Below are 20,843 nucleotides of genomic sequence, written 5' to 3'. Positions count from 1 at the left end.
CTCCTCTAAGCAGCTGCCTGCACATAAAAACTAAAATAAATGGTGCCCACAAAGCAGTAGAAGGCTATAAGAAGATAGCTAAGCTTTTCCAGGTCGCCGTTTCCTCAGCTCGTAATGTAATTTAAGAAATGCAGTTGTTACGAACCCACAGGTTTCGTTTACTGTGGACTGTCACTTTAAGAGCGCCTAAGTGAGGCGGGACTATGACGTCAGTCACAGGCTGGCACTACGAACTGTGAGCTGAACCACAGAGAGAGAGAGAGACTTTATCGTTAGTCGCACTCGCAGCATCAGGGGAGAGAGAGAGAGAGAGAGAGAGAGAGAGAGAGGAGACCAGCTGATGAAACTTCAGCTGGTCACTGCGATGGTTTGAAACTCTTTTAAGCCCAAATGATTGGGTTAAATATCGACAGACGGTGCACATCGAATGTGGGACTGTCACTTCGTATCTTCCAAAAGGGGTGGATTTAGTTTGGAATATCTCGTGGAGACCACTATTGTGTTAACCCTTGCCCAGGTATGTTGTCTGCCATCCACTTGAATACGGTATCTCTGTGACAGGTCATTTTCTGTGATAACTTCTCCGTGGATTTGGAACGATACGACAGACAAGATCTTCCACGGCGATGATTTCGTTTACCTGTGAAATTCGACTAATCCCCTTTTCTCTGCGATTCCCCCAGCGTTACAAATATCCCTCTCCTATCTCACTCTCCGTGGAGGAACTTAAGTTTCCTACTTTACTATCTCAAGAGTATAAGACTTTGTTTCCCCAAGCTCCACTTCCTTTGGGAGTAATATTTACACATCTAAACACATAACACTGATAACATTTGTTTATCTTGGTTGAGTTGTGGTACTGAAGCGACCAATGCAAAGACAAAGTACCACAACAACACTAACACACACATAATTATTTTTCAAACCTTTATTCTTTACTCATTGCATGCTATGGGGGTAGTTACAGACTGATCTCCCAGAAGAGCCAGTCCAGACACTGCCCCCAAATTACACAGTTCTCCACAATTTATAACATAGAAACCAGAAACATAGAAAATAGGTGCAGGAGTAGGCCAATCGGCCCTTCGAGCCTGCACTGTCATTCAGTATGATCATGGCTGATCATCCAACTCAGAACCCTGCACCAGCCTTCTCTCCATACCCCCTGATCCCTTTAGCCACAAGGGCCATATCTAACTTCCTCTTAACTATAGCCAATGAACTGACCTCAACTGTTTCCTGCGGCAGAGAATTCAACAGATTCACCACACTCTGTGTGAAGAAGTTTTTCCTCATCTCGGTCCTAAAAGGCTTCCCCTTTATCCTCAAACTGTGACCCCTCGTTGTGGACTTTCCCAACATCGCGAACAATCTTCCTGCATCTAGCCTGTCCATTTCCTTTAGAATTTTATATGCTTCAATAACAGCCCCCTTCAATCTTCTATTTTCCAACAAATATTAGCCTAGTCGATCCAGTCTTTCCTCATTTGAAAGTCCTGCCAACCCAGGAATCAATCTGGTGAACATTCTTTGTACTCCCTCTATGGCAATGATGTCTTTCCTCAGATTTGGGGACCAAAACTGCACACAATACTCCAGGTGTGGTCTCACCAAGGCCTTATACAGGTGCAGGAGTACCTCCCTGCTCCTGTACTCGAATCCTTTTGCTATGAATGCCAGCATACCATTTGCCTTTTTCACCGCCTGCTGCACCTGCATGCCCACTTTCAATGACTGGTGTATGGTGACACCCAGGTCTCGTTGCACCTCCCCTTTTCCTATTCGGCTACCATTCCGATAATTATCTGTTTTCCTGTTTTTCCCACCAAGGTGGATAACCTCACATGTATGCACATTAAATTGCATCTGCCATGAATTTGCCCACTCACCTAACCTATCCAAGTCACCCTGCATCCTCTTAGCATCCTCTTCACAGCTAATACTGCCGCCCAGCTTCGTTTCATCTGCAAACATTGATCATGTAGCAGGAAGTCTTCCGATTACAAGCTTAGATAATATTAGAATCATTTCAATCACATCCTAAGATACAATTAGACGTAAAATAATGATTGGTCAGTTAATTATAATTATCTTAAGCCAAAGCTAGCCCATCAGTTCCCATTCGAACCCTTCCCCTTTTCTCCAGAAAATTCTAGCCCCTGCTCTATAATTCCCATATTTAGCTCTGCCTTCAACTGCTTCTGCCAGATCGGATGGTTCCTTATTTGAGCCTTTGCCTATCTGTAGAGAACAATGACCATGACGTCACCGGTTGCTGGGTAAAGCTTCTTTTTGACTGTCCGAAACAGAAAGCTAAGGCGCCCACAAGGTGATCGAACATTAATTAATCATTTTTCTTAGTCTATAACCCTATTTACCTACCACTTCACACCATCAGAGTTACGGCATTTTAAGGTAGATACTGATAAAGATTTTAATATTGAAACCTGACTCAGTGTGAAATCTCTTGCGGCTGGTTTATTTCTAAAAAAATTACAGTTCGTAGCAAATTGAGCCGTCGTCCGCGAAATGAACAAAAATTTGATTACCGATGTTATTGGCTACTTCTCTTTTGATTTACTTGTGTGTGAAAATCAGCAGCAATGGATATTAATACAATTCTGGAAGCACCAACGCCTGCGGCATGAGAAAAAGCCAAAAAAAAAAGATTGATTGGTGACTATTGATGATAGGCTGACGATTAAGGAGGTAAAGGGGTGTATGAGAAAGCCAGAAATTCAGAGGAAAATAGTTGAGCACTGTACATCTACGAAGCTGTTTGATGAGAAGTTGTTAAAAAGGTTTCCTGTAAGTGAAGAGGAGATCCAGTTACGACTCGAACAAATGAAGTTTTATATGTTTAAATGAGAGGCTGAAGAAAAAGAAAGACAGAGGATATTTGATGCTAGAGAGACCGAAAAACGGAGGGTAGAGCAGGCAATCAAAAGCGTTTTGAAGCTGAGGAAGCAGAAAACCAAAGGCATTTTGCGATGTATGTGTTAAAGCCCGAGAAAGAAGCCGCTGGCTCTAAGCAGCTGGTGGTACCGTTTAATGCCAGCCAGGACGTTAAACTGGTCCTTCCATCTAATGAGACTAAGGTTGATAAATACTTCCAGCGTTTTGAGAAAACGGCTCAGAGTCCAAAGTGGCCGAAAGAAAGCTGGACTCTTTTGTTACAGAGTATAATTGAATGTAAGGCTCATAAAGTTTACTCTGCCTTATCAATTGGAGATGCAGTTAATTATGAGACAGTGAAACAGAGTGTACCTAAATTCTATGAATGGGTTCCAGAAGCCTACAGGCGAAGGTTTAGAAATTTGAGGAAATCTGTGAACTAGACTTATACGATTTGCTTATGAGAAGTTTGTGTGTTATGACCGGTGTTGCACATCTAAACATATGAATGATAATTTTAACATTTTGAAAGAGTTGGTCTTAATTGAAAAAAAAATAAGAGGTGCGTCACTAATAACATAAAGGTATACTTAGATGAAAAGGATGTTGCCACTTCGCAGGAGTCTGCTAGATTAGCACATGTATTAGCTTTAACCCACAAGGTTAAATTTATCCCGAGTAAGAGATTCCAAAAGAGGAGCATGTATAGTCAGGGTAAACCAGAACTTAAATCTGAGACTAGCGCCAAAAGTAAGGATGAAGAGAACCAAGTGAAGAGGAAATATTCTGGTCATACTTGTCACTATTGTAAGAAAACTGGTGACATTGTGGCTAATTGTTCAATTCTAAAGAAGAGGAAGGAAAAGGAGGTGGTCCCAAATGCTTATATGCAGTGTTGTGAAACACCTATAAATCCACAGGGTTCTACACATTCGTCCTTGAGGATAGACTCCAATAACCGTCAAACTACCGATGTCAGACTAATAGGTCTGTAATTTTTTTGTTTTTTTTTTTGCTGCCTCATCCTTTTTTGAACAGCGGAATTAAATTTGCGACCTTCCAGTCCTCCGGAACAATGCCAGAGTCTATTGATTCCTGGAAGATCATTTCCAATGCCTCCACAATCTCCAAAGCCACCTACTTCAGAACCCGTGTGTACACCACATCCGGATTGGGAGACATATCTATCCTTAGTTCATTTAGCTCCCCAAACACTTTCTCTCTAGTAATCTTACCTGTACATAATTCCATTCCCAGAGACCTCTGGCTGTCAGGTACGTTCCTGATGTCATCCACTGTGAAGAGTGATGCGAAATACTCATTTAGTTCCTCTGCCATCTCTTTGTTACCCATATTTTTTTTATTTTCCAGTATCATTTTCAATCGGTCCTATATCTACCCATGTCACTCTTTTACTCTTCATATATTAAAAAAAAATCTCAGTATCCTTTTTTTTTTAATGTTAATTGCTAACTTTCTTTCATAATTCATCTTTTCTTTCCTGACGACTTTCTTACTTTCCTTCTGTAAGTTTTTAAAATTTGTCCAGAGCACAGTTTTCCCACTATTTTTTGCTTCCTTGAAGACCACCTCTTTTGCTTTTATTTCAGCCTTAACCTCTCTCGTTAGCCACATTTGTGGCATTTTTCCACTAATGATTTTCGTTTTTCTTGCAATATATATTTTTTATTGCAGTTTCTTTATTCCTTGCTGGAATTTCATCTATTTCTGCTCTACTGTCCCTCTATCTAGCTTACCTTTCCAATCGAATTGGGCCAGTTCCTCTCTAATACCACTGCAATTCCCTTTGTTCCACTGAAATATCGATACAGCTGATAGCAGCTTCTCTTTTTTTTTCAGATTTGAAACTGATCTCAATCACATCATGATCATTACGTCCAAGGGGTTCCATGACATCCAGCTCCCGAATCGACTCTGGTTCATTACACTGCGTCCAATCCAAAGCAGCCGATCTCCTGGTGGACTTATGAATAAGCTGCTCCAAAAAGCCTTCCCATAGGCATTCTATAAACTCCCCCTCCTGCGATCCACTGCCTTCCCAGCTTTCCCAATCCACTTTCATATTAAAATTCCCCATAATTGTCTTGACATTTTCCTTCTGACACTCTTTTCTATTTCCAGCTGTTTGGAGGCGTGTATAAAAGTGCTATTAGTGTGTTTTTACCCTTGCCATTTCTTAACTCGACCCATAAGGATTCTACCTTTTCTGATCCTATGTCGCTTCTTTCTAGTGATTTGATATTGTTGCTTACAATCAGTGCCACGCCAGCCGCTTTACCTACATTCCTATCTGTCCTATACACTGTGTATTTTTCGACATTCAGCTCCCAATTCCATCCGTCATTCAGCCATGACGCGGTGATGGCCACAATGTCATATATTTTAACCTGTAGCTGAAGAATAAGGTCATCCACGTTATTTCTAATGCTGCGTGAATTTAAGTATGATTATGAGGACACGCAGTCCCCTTTTATTGCCATTTAGTAAAGTATGCATTGAGAAATGATAAAAATGTTATTTTTTTTCCAGAACGATATCACGAAAACAGATGACAAACCGACTTAAAAACTAACAAGAACCGCATAATTATAACATATAGTTACAACAGTGCAAATCTATACCCTAATTTGATAAGAACAGATCATGGCACAGTAAAAGTCTCAGAGTTTCTCAAAGTCCCATCATCTCACGCAGACGGTAAACCTCCAGCGCCGCCAACTTACCGATGCAGCATCCTGGAAGCGTCAGTACATTTAGATCAGTATCTGTTACCGATTTTGCTATTTTTCCATCGCACAGCAAATTATCCTGCCTATTCACCTACCTGTCCATCTTGCCGTCTTTGCAGCACAGTATCTTTGACTTATTTCTATTTTCCTCTTCCTCGACCCTCACTCACACCCTGGTTTCCTCACCCCTGCCAATTTAGTGTATACCCTCCCTAACAGCAATATTAAACAATCCCTCCAGGATATTGGTACCCTTTGAGTTCAGTGTAACACATCGTTTTTGTCTAAGTCATACTTCCCCCAAAATAGATCCCAATGAGTTAAGAATTTGAAGCCCTGCCCCCCGCACTAGTTATTTAGCAGCACATTCATCTGCTTAATTATGCTATTCTTACCTTCGTTAGCGCGTGGCTCAGACAGTAATCCTGAGATTATTATTCTGGAGGTCCCGTTTTCAATTTTCTATCTGGCTCCCAGGAATCTAAAGGAAGGGGTGAGGTGTGTAGAGAGAGGAGGTAGGGTTGCGGAAAGGTGGAAGGTACGTGGGCAAGGGAGAGAGAGGAATGTTGGGGAAAAGGGGAGAGTGGGGGAAGGATAGAGAAGCAGAGCGAAAGAGAGAAAGAGAGTGAGAAAGAGAGAGAGAGAAAGAGAGAGAGAGAGAGAGAGAGAGAGAGAGAGAATGAGATAGAGATAGATTGCATGGAACAAGGAAGGACAGAGAGAGAGAGCACGCCACCGTACGAGGAAGGCGAGGAATCCCCGTGGATGGAACGAGTTTTGAGGGGAGGTGTTTACTTCACTCGCGGAGTGGGGGACTCACTCACTTCGGTGTGTGTTCGGGCTTTGACCCGGGGTTGTGGCTTCCCGCGGATAGAAGGCCTGGAGCCCCGGCGATGAACAGGAACAGTCCAATGCGCAGACCAGAAACCAGCGGTGTATTCATATCACCCGGAGATTACAGGCTCTTTTTGAGTGACAGAAATCCCTCGGACATTCCCTCTTTCATTCCCTCCTGCCCTCAGTATCTTCTGCCTTTCTTCCATTCCTGTTCTCTTTCTCCATTTTTTATCTTCCTGTCTACGTCCTTCGTCTATATTCCTCTCCTTCATCACTCCCCACGTATCTCTGTGCACTCTCTATAGCGCTTCTCTCCTGCTCCCTCTCCGACCCTCTGTCCCCTGTCATCCCGTCTCTCTCTCTCCCTCTCTTTCTCCCGTTCACCGCTTCTTTTCTCCCTGTCTCTCCCAATATCTCGTCGAAACTCCTCACTCTCTGTTCTCCACATTCCTTCTCCCTACTCCCGTGTCCCCATTTCCCACACGCTTACCTTCCTTCTCTCTCCACGCACTCCTCCTTCTCTCACCCTCTCTACCCGCTGTACACTGCTGCTCCCTCTCTCAGCTGACCCCTAATTGTCCCCTCTCTCCACTCTGTCCCCTCCCTCTCTTTCTGCCCACTCTCAATATTCTCCCAACACCCGCCACTCAAATCTCTCTCGACCAGGCACTCCCACGTCCTCATTCTCTCAGCTCCCCGCACTTCCTCTCCCTGCTCTCGGTTCCTCTCTTTATCAGCTGTCCATCTGGTGTTGGCTGGTTTCGGTCAAACCGTCTTCTCAACACGGGCTTCCTCTGCCAACGGCTCCTTCCTCTTCGTGAGATCAGTGACGCAGAGACTCCTGAACAAGATGGACGAGGTCAAGACTTATGTGAATGTGAAGTTCCAAAACACGGGCCCACAGTCTCCTTCCAACGGTGAGTGGTGCAGAAACACCTGGGGGCAGAGCTCCATTCTGTGTTTGATCCCGGGTGTGTGTGATGGGACGGGTGGAGGGAACCTCACAGATTCTCAGTGTTCTGTCCCCAGCTGAACGGATGGGACAGTCGATGCGGAGGGAACTCCGTTGGAGGGTTGGTGAGGGGCCAGCACTCGGGGAAGTGGCGTGTGGGCAGAGCCGGGGAGGGGCGGCATAGGGGGCGAGCTGTGGAATAGGTTTAAGAGAGAGTGCTGTGGGAGGATTCAGTGAAGAGAGAATGTCACAGGTAGGGCGGGCTGGAGGTAGTACCGTGGGAGGGGTGTTGAGCAGGGGGCATAGAGAAAGGAGCGCAGTGGGGATGGGCGGAGTGTAGGACACACCGAGGGAGGACTGATGTGGATAGAGGACAGTGGGAGAGGCGTTGTATAAAATATTAACATCACTCTACTCTTTCTTAGCCCATTCTCTATTCCCTCTCTCACACTCCGCCACCCTGTTTCCCCTCCTCTCTCCCCTCTTTCTCCTACTACCTCCCCCTCTCTCTCATTCCCCCGTTCTCTCCCCTCCCTCTCTTTCATCCTCTAACTCCACTTTGTCTCACACGTTCTCGCCCCCTTTTCCTCTCTCTCGACTTTCACATTTCTCCTTCTTGCCTCCCTCCATCTCTCAAACCTTCTCTCCCCTCTCTTTCCATCCTCTTCCTCCTTCTCCCCACTCTCCCCTTCATTCCTTTTCATTTTCTCACTGTCCAAACTCCCTACCGTCTCCCTCTTTCACACCGCCCCTCTCCAGCTCTTCCTCTCCCCACGTCCTCTATCCCCTTCTGTCCGCACACTCCCTGTTTCCCCTCACCCTCTCTTTCAATCTATCTCTCTGTTCCTCCTCTCTCGCTGCCCACTATTTTCCACTCATCCACTACTCCACTCCACATTCTCTCCCCTTCTCCATCCACCCCTCTCCTCTGTCTCCTTCACGCTCTCTCCCGTCTCTCTTACACTTCTCTTTTACCCTCTTTAAGTCTGTCTCTCTCGCTCTCGTTGTCTCTTTCCTCTCTCCTCCCTGTCTCCTGTCCTCCCGCTCCCCACTTTTGCTATCTCTCTCATCCCCCTCACTGCTCCTTCACTCATGACCTCTGTCGGTCTCCTCTTCACTCTCTCTCCTCTATCTCTCTCCGTTCTCTCTCCCCTATGTCTCTCATTTCCCCGGCCGTTGCCACCATCGACTGTCCATCCATTTCCTTCACGCTCTCTCTCTCTCCTGCTCTGTCTCCCGGGCTCACGGCCCTCCCTTCCCCTTCTCCGTCACCTCTTCCTGCCTTTCATTCCTCTCTCCTCCCCCTCACTTACCTATCTCTCTCGATGCCTCTCCTCCCCACTCCCTGTTCCCTCTCTCTGTCCTATCTCCTCATTCCATACCCCCCCCCTCTCTCTCTCTCTCTCTCTCTCTCTCTCTCTCTCTCTCTCTCTCTCTCTCTCTCTCTCTCTCTCTCTCTCTCGCTCTCTCGCTGCTACCTTTGCAGAACACCTTAGCGCTTGCCAGCACATCGCACAAACCTATCTTCCGTTCGTGGACTCACTTTACAGCGCACGCTGTCGGAGCAGTGCTGCCGGGATAATCAAGGACACGACCCGTCCAGCCAACACACGTTTCGTCCCTCTTCCGTCCGGGAGTAGGCTCAGGAGCTTGAAGGCTCGTACGGCCAGATTTGGGAACAGCTTCTTTCCAACGGTTATAAGGCAGCTGAACAGTTCCTGACCCGGATCTGGGCCGTACCTTCCAAATATCCGAACTTGCCTCTCGGTTTTTTGCACTGCCGTACTTTCCATTTTCCAGTATCTATTTACGATTTATAATTTAAATTTTTACTATTTACTATCGATCTGTACTCCAGGGAGTGGGAAGCTCAGAATCAAATATCGCTGTGATGATTGTATGCTCTAGCATCAATTGTTTGGGGACAATAATGTAAAGTGAAGTAAATGTTTCTATCCCCCTCCCCCAGACGGTCTGACCTCCACGTACTCAGAGTTGAACTTTCCGAAAGACGAACCTCTCATCGTTGAGAATGAGGATCCTCCCACCGCCTCGAGGCCCGGCGAGCTGCCAATCACTGCACAGACAGGTCAGCGGTCGCGTAATGACGTCATTCTAAAGCGTTTCACGAGTCATGCACGCAAGTCTCCAGTTTTCTAATGTATCTGAATGGAAAACTTCCTCTGGCCGATGGGTCCATAGACGGACCGCCATCTGGGTAACAAAAAGCTGTCGCTAGCCTGCCCAAGTAACTCTCTCCCCTCTCATTTTTGGTTTGTGCTCTCTGGTCTTCGATTCTCCAAGCCTGGAAAATGTGATTGTGCTCATTCACCCCACCTGTGCCCCACGTGGTTTTGTACACTTCAGTAAGGTCAACTTTGCGCTGCAAGGAATAAAGTCCCAACTAGCCTGACTCCTCTCAGTAATTCAGTCCCTCGAGTCCAGTTAATATCTTCGTAAATGTCCCTCTGCACTCTCTCCTGTTCAAAGTCTTACAAGACTCACCTAATAATGATCACGGTGACACAGGGCGATCTGTATTATCGACAAGTACCCGTGTTGCCCAATTTACCAAGTAGGTGAACTCATTCACGGAATAACTTGTGTCCGCTCCAGCTAAGCAATTCTGACTTTCATGAACCGTCACAGTACAGAAAAGTTATTACCAGTTAAAAAAGAGTTTTTGCTGCTGGCAACATGTTCCTCGTGGTCCCGCGCTTTGAGTTTCCACGTGTCTGAAATTTAGTTGTTCTGTTTCAGAGTGACCTCCGGCAACACATTTAAAACGTCTTTTCTGATACTGCATTAATTGTTTACCAGATCATCCATTTCATTCCAGGGTCATTCACTGGCGGTCACGTGCCTGAACTTTAACACATTTTCATTGGCTCTGCTCCATTTACTGTCCCCTTAACAACAAATCACAATCTGTAGTTCATGACTGACAGACCAACATTCACAATTTCGCATGGTATACTCAATCAAAAAACACCTCAGAAAGGGAAAGGGATTAGAAAGGGACACGAGTGGGAAGGACGGCAGAGCAGAATTGGCTGGAGTTTATGCGAGAAGTAAGGAAGGTGCAAGACAGATATATTCCAAAAAATAAGACATTTTCGAATGGAAGAGGGATGCAAACGTGGCTGACAAGATTAGTCAAAGCCAAAGTTAATGCAAAGGAGAGAACATACAAGGAAGCAAAAAATAGGTAAAGACAGAGGCTGGCGAAGTTTTTAAAAGCTTACAACAGGAAACGATGAAGTTCATTAATAGGGAAAAGATGAACGATGAAAGGATGAAAGGAAGCTTGCAATAATATCAAAGAGGATGCTAAAAGCTGTCTTCAAGTATATGAAGACTATACTCCCGTACTCAGTGTCCGGACTGATGAAGAATGGCGTGTCAGACGCCTCATTCATCGCCCTGTGTAACTGTCACTCCACTTTCAGCGAGCTGTGTACTGTACCTATAGCCTCATGTCACTTTGCTCCACAACTCTCGCCAGGGACCCTCCAGTACACTGTGAACGTTTACATAGTTCTTATGTTTTTTTTTCATATTTATCTTGTTGAAATATGAAAACAAATCAGTCAAATCTCCCTGGGCTCCACACCATTATACGGAGTAGCCTATCAAGTGGAGAAATTAAATAGACTTACTGGAGTCCCTATAATTCATGTCCACTGCTCTGTCCTCGTCGGTCTCTTGGTTCCTCAGTCAGCTTGGCATGTTCTTGTGGAACCTCGCCCATCTTTCCCGATGCACCACCGAGAGCATCTAATCACGATGCAGCTCGGCTTTGAGGGAAACGACTCCGTCCCTGACCGGAGGAAACGGCATAGACTCGTGAACACAGCTCAGCATACCTGGAGTACTCAGTCTTACCTCCATGGACGCTGCCTGCACTTCCCGCTGCTTTGCTAAAGCAGAGAGCTTAATAAAGATCTCGACCCATCCTGGATAATTTTCTTACCCTCCATCACCTCCTATCGGTGGAAGATACTGAAGCAAGTTTCACCAGGGTCAAAGACAATTTCTTCCCCGCTGTTATCAGACAATTGAACAGCCCACTATTCCGATAAGATGTACTCTTCACCTCAACGTTTACCGAGCCGTCGCCCTTGCGCCTTATTAACTGCATGAAGTGCACTTTCTCTGTAACTGTGACACTTCACTCCGCATTCTGTGACTGTTTTCCCCTGTTCTACTCCAGTGACGTGATCTGTTTCCATGGTAATACACTGGGACCTCTCCTGTCTCTGATGTATATGCTGGGGTGGTGAGGAGGGAGGACAGTGGGAGAGATGGTGAGGAGGGAGCACGGTGTAAACCTTGAACCACTCTTTCCCTCTTCTAACCTGATTCTCGTTCCCTCTTTTCTCTATCCTCCCCTCCCCTTCTCTCACCCCGTCTCCTCACTTTATCCCTTTCTTCACTCCTTCTCTCGCCTCCTCTATCAGCCTGTCCCTCTCCCAAAATCTTTCCCCTTCTGTCTCCAATGTCCCCTTATTTTCGACCTCCCCGCTCACTGTTATCCTTTTCCGAACCCCACCCGTTCTTCTCACCTCTGTCTGTGCCTACGTTTTCTGCTCATCTCCCCTCCACGCCTTCTGCTGCTCCATATACACCTCTATTTCCCTCTCCTAGACGCTCTCCCCTCGTTCTTTCCCCTCTCTGAAATTCTCCTCTCTCTTCACCATCCATCTCCCACTGTTCTCCGCACACTTTCCCTTTTCAATCACCCCAATTCGCTCCATCTCGCAACTTTCACTCCCCTATCACTGTTCCCGTCATTCTGCACTCTCCCCCTACACACTCCCCCTCTATCACTCACTCCCTCTCTGCTTTCTCACCTCGTTCTCTCTCCCCACTGCTCTCGCATTTTCCCGCCAAATGCCCCATTGCTCTCTCCCCGTCCCTGTCCACCGCTTTCACCGTCTCTCTTCTCTCCCCTCGCTCTCCCCAATCTCATAAGCCATTTCCCTTGCTGTCTCGGAGGCCCTGTCTCCCTCTCGCTTACCCATCTCTCTTCCTCTTCTGCTGTCTCTTCTCTCTCTCCGCGACTCTCTCCCCCAAGCTCTACCACTGTCTCATTCTCCCCCTTATCATCCTGTCCGTCTTTTTACTCCCAGATGGTCTGACCTCCACCTATGCAGTGCTGAATTTTCGAAAGGGCGAACCCCACATCGATCAGGACGAGGATCCTCCTATTGCCTCGGGACCCGCAGTGATGCCAAGAACTGCACAAGCAGGTCAGAGTTCACAGTTGTGACGCCATTCCGGAAGCTTCAGGTGTCACTTGCTCAAGATTTTCAAATTTCGAATTTGAAACATAGAAGCACAGAAAACCTACAGCACAATACAGGCCCTTCAGCCCACAGAGTTGTGCTGAACATGTCCCTCCCTTACAAATTGCTGGTCTTATCTATAGCCCTCTATTTCACAAAGCTCCATGTGCCGATCTAAAAATCTCTTAAAACACCCTATCGTATCCGCCTCTACAAACTTTGCCGGAAGCCCATTCCATGCATTCACCTCTCATGAGTAAAAAAAAAAAAAAAAAAAAAAATACCCCTGACATCTCCTACTCCCCAGCAATATAAACCTTTGTCCTCTTGTGCCAAGCAATTCAACCCTGGGGAAAAAAGCCTCTGACTATCCACACGACCAATGCCTCTCATCATCTTACACCCCTCTATCAGGTCCTCTATCAAGTGACCTCTCATCCTCCGTCGTTCCAAGGAGCAAAGGCAGAATTCACCCAACCTATTCTCATAAGGCATGCTCCCCAATCCAGGAAACATCCTTGGAAATCTCCTCTGCAATCTTTGTATCTTTTCGACTCCTACCTGTAGTGAGGCAAACAGAACTGAGCACCGTACTCCAAGTGTGCTCTAGCAAGGGTCCAATATAGCTGCAACATTGCCTCTCTGCTCCTAAATTTAACTCCACGATGGATGAAGGTCAATACACCGTACGCCTTCTTAACCAGAGTGTCAACCTGCACAGCTGCTTAGAATGTCACATGGACTCGGACCACAAGATTCCTCTTATCCTCAACACCGCCAAGAGTCTTAGCATTAATACTATATTCTGCAATCATATTTGACCTATCAAAATGAACCACTTCCCGGGTTGAACAGCATCTGCCACTTCTCCTCCCTGTTTTGCATCCTATCAATGTTCCGCTGTAAATTCTGACATCCGTCCACACTATCCACAACACCACCAAACCTTTGTGTCATCAGCAAAGTTACTAAACCATCCATCCACTTCCTCATCTAGGTCATTTATAAAAATCACGAAAAATAAAGGTCCCAGAACAGATCCCTGAGGCACACCACTGGTGACCGACCTCCATGCAGAATATGACCTGTCTGCAACCACACTTTGCCTTCTGTGGGTAAGCCATTTCTGGATACACAAAGCAATGTCTCATTGGATCCCATGCCTGCTTACATCTCAATAAGTCTTGTATGGGGTACATTCTCAAATGCTTTGCTGAAATCCATACACAGTACATCTACTGCTCTTCCTTATTAAATGTCTTTAGTCACATCTTCAAAAAAATCAATCAGACTCGTAAGGCACGACCTGGCCTTGTGAAAGCCATGCTGATAACTCCTAATCATATCATGCATCTCCAAATGTTCATAAATCTTGACTCTCGGGATCTTCTCCATCAACTTACCAACCACTGAGGTAAGACTGACTGGTCTATCATTTACTGTGCTATCTCTACTCAATTTCTTGAATAAAAGAACAACATCCGCAACCCTCCAATCCCCCGGAACCTCTCCCGTCCCCATTGATGATGCAAAGATCATCGCCAGAGTCTCAGCAATCTCCTCCCTCGCCTCCAACAGTAGCTTTGGTTACATCACATCCGGTCCCGGCGACTCATCCAACTTGATGTATTCCAAAAGCTCCAGCACATCCTCTTTCTTAATATTGACATGCTCAAGCTTTTCAGTCTGATTATATTCATCGGTGCAACCACCAAGATCCTTTTCCATTGTGAATACTAAAGTAAAGTATTCATTAAGGACCTCTGCTAATTACTCCGGTTCCATACACACTTTCCCTCTGTCACACTTGATAGGTCCCATTCTTTCACGTCTTCTCCTCTTGCTCTTCACATACCTGTAGAATGCCTTGGGGTTTTCCTGAATCCTGCACGCCAAGGCCTCTCATAGCCCCTTCTGGCTCTCCTAATTTTCTTGTTAAACTCCCTCCTATGAGCCTCATAATCTTACAGATTTCTAACATTACCAAGCTCGTTGAAACATTTGTAAGCTTTTGTTTTATTTTCTTGTGTGTAAGATGGTGAGAGGCATTGACCGTGTGAATAGTCAGAGGCTTTTTTTACGGGGCTGAAATGGTTGCCACAAGAGGACACAGGTTTAGGGAGCTGGGGGAAGTTACAGAGGAGATGTCAGGGGTAAGTTTTTCACTCAGAGAGTGGTGAGTGCCTGGAATGGGCTGCCGTCAACGGTGGTTGAGGCGGATAGGATAGGGTCTTTCCAGAGACTTCTGTATAGCTACATGGAGCTTAGTAAAATAGAGAACTATAGGTAAGCCTAGTAATTTCTCAGGTAGGAACATGCACGGCACAACGTTGTGGGCCGAAGGGACTGTATTGTACTGTACTCTTTCTATTCTATTCTATTATTTTCTTTTTGACTGTAATAATTCATCTGCCTCGAACAGTTTTCTGGAATCTCATTCCACCTCCTCCCTGTACTGTACAGTTGTATACAAAAGTTTGAGCACCCCGATCTAAATGTCCGTCACTGTGAAGACCTAAGCGAGTAAGAGATGAACCGGTTGCCAAAAGGCATAGAGTTACAGATGACACATTCCTTTAATAGTTTAAGCAAGGAAATGTTTTTACTTCCATCTTTTGCAGTTTCAAAATAACACAAAGGAGAAATGGGCTGAAACAAAAGTTTGGGCACCTGGCATGGCAGTACTTAGTAACACCACCTTTGGCAAGTATCACAGCTTGTAAACGATTTCTGTAGCCAGCTAAGGGTCTTTCAGTTCTTGTTTGGGGGTTTTCGCCCATTCTTCCATGCAAAAAGCTGCTAGTTCTGTGAGATTCTCGGGCCGTCTTGCTTGCACTGCCCTTTTGAGGTCTATCCACAGGATTGTCGATGATGTTTAGGTCAGGGGACTGTGAGGGCCATAGCAAAACCTTCAGCTTGTGCTTCTTGAGGTAGTTCATTGTGGATTTTGAGGTGTGTTTAGGGTCATTATTCTGTTGTATGAGCCATTCTCTTTTCATCTTCAGCTGTTTTACAGACGGTGTGATGTTTGCATCCAGAATTTGCCGGTATTTAATTGAATTCATTCTTCCCTCTACCTGTAACTGTTTTCCATGCTGCTAGCTGTGACATAAGCCCAAAGCATGATCGATCCACCCCCGTGCTTAACAGTTTGAGAGCGGCTCTTTTCATGAAATTCTACACCTTTTTATTCTCCAAGCATACCCTTGCTTATTGCGTCAGAAAGTTCTACTTTAACTTCATCAGTCCGCAGGGCTTGTTTCCAAAATGTATCAGGCTTGTTTAGATGTACCTTTAAATCTTTTGAATAGAACTTTTTGGCCACAATGAGTCCTTCCCCAATTAATATTTCCCTGTCCCCTCTGATTCTATCCTTTTGCATGATAATGCTGAAGGCCAGGGAGCGATGGTCACACACTGAGAGATCTGTTACCTGACCCGGTTCGTTACCTAATACTAGATCTAGTATGGCATTTCCCCTCGACGGCCTGTTAACATACTGTGAAAGGAATCCGTCCTGGACACATTTAACAAGTCCTGCCCCGTCTAAACCTTTGGAACTAATCAGGTACAAATCAATATTAGGAAATTTAAAGTCACCCATCATAACAACCCTGTTATTCTTGCACCTTTCCAAAATCTATCTCTTAATCTGCTCCTCGCTATCGCTGCTGCTACGAGGGGGCCTATAGAATACTCCCAATAGAGTAACTGCTCCCTTCTTGTTCCTGACTTCCACCCATACTGACTCAAAAGATGATCCTGCTACATTACCCACCCTTTCTGTAGCTGTAATAGTATCCCTGACCAGTAATGCCATCCCTCCTCCCCTTTTTCCGCCCTCTCTATCCCTCTTAAAGCACTGAAATCCAGGAATATTGAGAATCCATTCCTGCCCTTGTGCCAGCCAAGTCTCTGTAATGGCCACTACATCATAATTCCATGTATATATCCAAGCTCTCAGTTCATCACCTTTGTTCCTGATGCTTCTTCCATTGAAGTACACGCACTTTAGCCCTTCTACCTTACTACCTTTACACGCTTTATTCTACTTCTCTTTCCTCAAAACATCTTTATATGTTAGATCTGGCTTTAGTCCATGCACTATACTTGCAGTTCTCACATGACCTTTATCCTCCTCCACCTCACTATCTGCTCTAACACTCTGGTTCCCCTCCCCCTGCAAATCTAGCTCAATACCCCACCCCCCACCCCGGAGCAGCACGAGCAAACTTTCCCGCAAAAATGTCAGTCCTCCGCCAGTTCATGTGCAAACCGTCACGTCGGAAGAGTTCCCACTTTCCCTGGAAAAAGTCCCAATTTTCCAGAAACATGAAGCTCTCCATCCTGCACCAACTCTGTAGCCACGCATTTAGCCGCACTATCTTCCTATTTGTAGCATCACTAGCATGTAGCACGAGTAGCAATCATGAGATTGCAACCCTGGAGCTCCTCTCGTTCAACTTTGCACCTAACTCCCTAAACTCTCTTTGCAGGACCTCTTCCGTTTTGCCTATCCACGTCATTGGTCCCTGCATGGAGCACGACATCTGGCTGACCACCCTCCCTCTTGAGAGTACTAGAACTCGATCGGAGATATCGCGAACCCTGGCACCAGGGAGGCAACCGACCATCTAACATTTTGGATCTCTCCCACAGATCCTCTTATCTGTCCCCCTAACTATCGAATCCCCTATCGCTACTGCTCTCTAATTTTCCCTCCTTCCCTTCTGAGTTGAGAGTCCGGTCTCGGTCCCAGAGATGCGACCATTGCAACTTGTCCCGGGTAGGTCGTCCCCACCAACAGTACCCAAAACGGCATACTTATTCTTGATGGGAACGACCACAGGGATGCTCTGCTCATTCTGTCTATTTCCCTTCCCTCTCCTGATAATCAGGCAGCTACGCGCCTCCTGACTTATAGGGGTGACTATCTCCCTGAAGCTCCTGTCTATTTCTGCCTCTGCCTCACGAATAATCCGAAGTTCATCCAGCTCCAGCTCCAGTTCCCTAATCCGTTTGTCAAGAGCTGCAGCTGGATGCACCTTTTACAGGTGCAGTCATCAGGGACAATGGTGCTCTCCCTGACTTCCCACATACTGCAAACGGAGCACTCGACTGCCCTAACTGCTGCCTCCATTACCTACCTCTAAGTTAATTCGATTAATTAAAGGAGCTTACCCGTCCTTTACTCACTGGGAACAAGCTCGTCATCAGCCGCTGCTCGCCGAATCCTCTCGAGCCAAAGGCTTCCGACTCTGTTCCCCACTACTCAGTCGCCTGCTCCGTTAATCTGTTCGCTTTGTAAACTCTCCCGCTCTACTCACCGGCCGACCTTCACGCGCTTGCGCAGTCGTGCCCCGTTCAGACTGTCGAAGACATGACCTCATTTTGACGATGGGATTCATGGATATGTGGCAAAAGTCGCCAATGATACAAAGACATGTGGAGGAGCGAGTTGTGTTGAGGAAATAGATAGCCTGCAGAGAGACATATTTTGGGGAATGGGCAAATAAGTGGCAAACGAAATACAATGTTGGAAAGTGTATGGTCATGCTTTGCTGGATGAAATTAGCACGAGTCATTGAATCCATTTAAGGCAGAGATAGATAGGTTCTTGATTAGTCAGCGTTTCAAACGGTATGGGGAGAAGGCAGGGGAGTGCGGATGACTGGAAGAATTAGATCAGCCCATGATTGAAAGGCCAAGCAGACTCGATGGACCGAATGGCCTACTTCTGCTCCTATATCTTAAGGTCTTATGGCCGTATGGTTTATCCACAGGTGCGCATGAACACGAGTCGAAACTGAAGATGGAAAATAGACCCTACCGTCAGATCTGCCCACTCTGCCTAGTTACGTCTGCCTTCATCGTGATAGTGATCGGACTCTCTATCCATGGTGAGTGGAACGGGTTCCAGGTCAAGTCAGACCGTAAATAAAGAGAGAGGATTAAATCCTTAATTTAAAATACCACAGTGGAACCGATACGCCCCTTACCGTAACACCGATTAAAACCTATCACCATAACACGGACGCACACCTAAACGTGATAAAGACACAACCTTCACCGTAACACAATCAAGACTCCTCCTGACACCGACACGCCATTCACCATGACGTGAACAATGCTGTCACCGTCGCACGGTCACGGCCTTCAACGAGACATAGATACACTCCTAACCGCGACACGGACACGAACCCCGCCGTGACGCAGACATGGCAGTCACACCGACCGCAACGTACCCCTGACTGTAGCGTCGACATGCCCCTGACCGTGTTACTGATAAAGTCTTCAAGGCGACACCGAAACACACCTCACAATGACACCGACACGCTCTTCACCGTGACACTGAGGTACCGTACACCGAGACACCTTCACACTCCTCAACGTGATCCGTTCCACACCGCCTCGTGATAAAGACTCAGAAGTCACTGTAACATCCCTTATAGAGGCAATATCACCGCTCAACATAACGCCGATGCACCACTCACTGAGGCAATTACCCACACCTCATACTGACACAGGCAAACCTCTTAACCAAAACACCTCAGCCTGACACTGTTACACCTACCATGGCAATGACATGCCTCTTACCGCGACACAGACACACCCCTCTCTGTGATACCAGCACACCCCACACGATGACACAGATACTCCACTCACCGTGGCACCACCAGGCCACCCACTCTGACATTTCCCTCGCCGTGACATCGAGATACACTTCATTGTGACCCAGCACAACTCTCGCCGGGCCACAGAAACACCTATCACAGTGACACCGTCTCGTCACTCACAGCAACTCGAACATACCCCGCACGATATTGACGCAGATCCCCACTGTGACAACTACAGAACCTTCAGCGGAACATTGATATACCCCTCAGCGTGACAGTACACGCCGATTCCTGTCACTGTGACACCCTTCACCGTGACACTGACACAACACTCTCTGTGACCCGCTCGGTAACGTGACGCCGAATCACGTGTTACTGTAAACGCTAAACATCCTTCACCATCTCTCTCAGTATCACAGATTCGTCACTCCAAGATCACCCTCGACCGAAACTACCATGAGTTAAACTCAACCCTTCAATCCAAGATATCTGTGATTTCCCACCTGAATCACTCCGAGAAAACCTATCTCAAGAATCTTTCTGCGCTCACCTCTAAACTGTCCGTTTTTAAACGAATGCACACTAATCTCAATCACCGGTTCACTGAGTTGGAAACGAAGTTCAGATCTGTCAACGAAACCAAGGGTCAAATCTGTGAATTGTTGACCAGCAGAAGAGGTGAGGCATCATCTCCCTCTTTAACCCGCTCCTCATCACAGGGCAGGCAGAGAGAGCTGAGGCGTCACTTTGTGTTTGACATCAGGAGTGTGTGAAGAGATGGTGTGGAGGGAGATTCCCTTTGTGTTTGACCGGTGAGTGTGTGATGTTGCTGCATGGAGGAAGTTTCACTTAATCACTGAACCCAGGAGAATATGACAGGACAGTATGGAGGTGAATTACTCTGTGTCTACCCACGGGATTGTGAGTCGTAAAATTACAGGTTCATGCTGTGTCTGTCTGCGAGAATCTCTGATGTGACAGTATGGAGCCAGCTTTACTCTGTGTTTGACAGGCGGATTGTGTGACCGCACAGGGCCCAGAGAGCTTCACCCCATGTCTGACCCTTGAATGGTGTTATAGCACCGTGGAGAGAGAGTTTCACTCTGAATCCGGAAGTGTGTGACGGGACGGTGCGGATGAAATTTCAATCTGTCTCTGACTCAAGGAGTGCGTAATCGGATCATAGAGAGAGACAGTCTGTGCTGACTCCGGGAGTGTGTGATGTGGCCGTGCAGAGGGACGTTCATTCTATGTGACACCAGATTGTGTGATTGAATGTTGTGGAGGGAATGTGACACAATGGCTGTGCATGGGATGATGTGGGTGGAACTTCGCTTTATGTGTGAACACAGGGGGCTGTGATGAGACGGTTCAGAGAGAGCTTCACTACTTGACTCACCAGGGAGTGTTTGATGGGACGGCATGGAGGAAGATTCACTCTGTGTCTGACCCTGGGAGTGTTTGATGGGACGGACGGAGGGAGCTTCACTCTGTGTCTGACCCC

The 20,843-nt window shown here is 46.4% G+C and overlaps 1 protein-coding gene across 4 annotated transcripts in view; it reads left to right on the top strand.

The window, feature by feature from the left end:
* Positions 1-7,326: 7,326 nt before the first annotated feature.
* The window catches only part of LOC140207342 (C-type lectin domain family 9 member A-like), a 55,791-nt gene continuing 42,274 nt past the window's right edge, over positions 7,327-20,843 (top strand). The window contains exons 1-5 of one of the 4 annotated variants that reach the window (XM_072275885.1): positions 7,327-7,399; positions 9,404-9,523; positions 12,567-12,686; positions 18,506-18,654; positions 19,912-20,017. In XM_072275885.1, the coding sequence (XP_072131986.1) occupies positions 7,333-7,399; positions 9,404-9,523; positions 12,567-12,686; positions 18,506-18,654; positions 19,912-20,017 (562 nt within the window). In that variant the 5' untranslated portion in view covers positions 7,327-7,332. Of the gene's footprint in view, positions 7,400-9,403; positions 9,524-12,566; positions 12,687-18,505; positions 18,655-19,750; positions 20,018-20,843 lie in introns of all 4 variants that reach the window. The other 3 variants (XM_072275882.1, XM_072275883.1, XM_072275886.1) reach the window with 3 other exon arrangements.

Source organism: Mobula birostris, chromosome 13, assembly GCF_030028105.1.
Source record: "Mobula birostris isolate sMobBir1 chromosome 13, sMobBir1.hap1, whole genome shotgun sequence".
In the NCBI taxonomy this organism is placed as follows: domain Eukaryota; kingdom Metazoa; phylum Chordata; class Chondrichthyes; order Myliobatiformes; family Myliobatidae; genus Mobula; species Mobula birostris.
The sequence above is the reverse complement of the archived record's forward strand: the minus strand, read 5'-3'. Positions and strand labels throughout refer to the sequence as shown.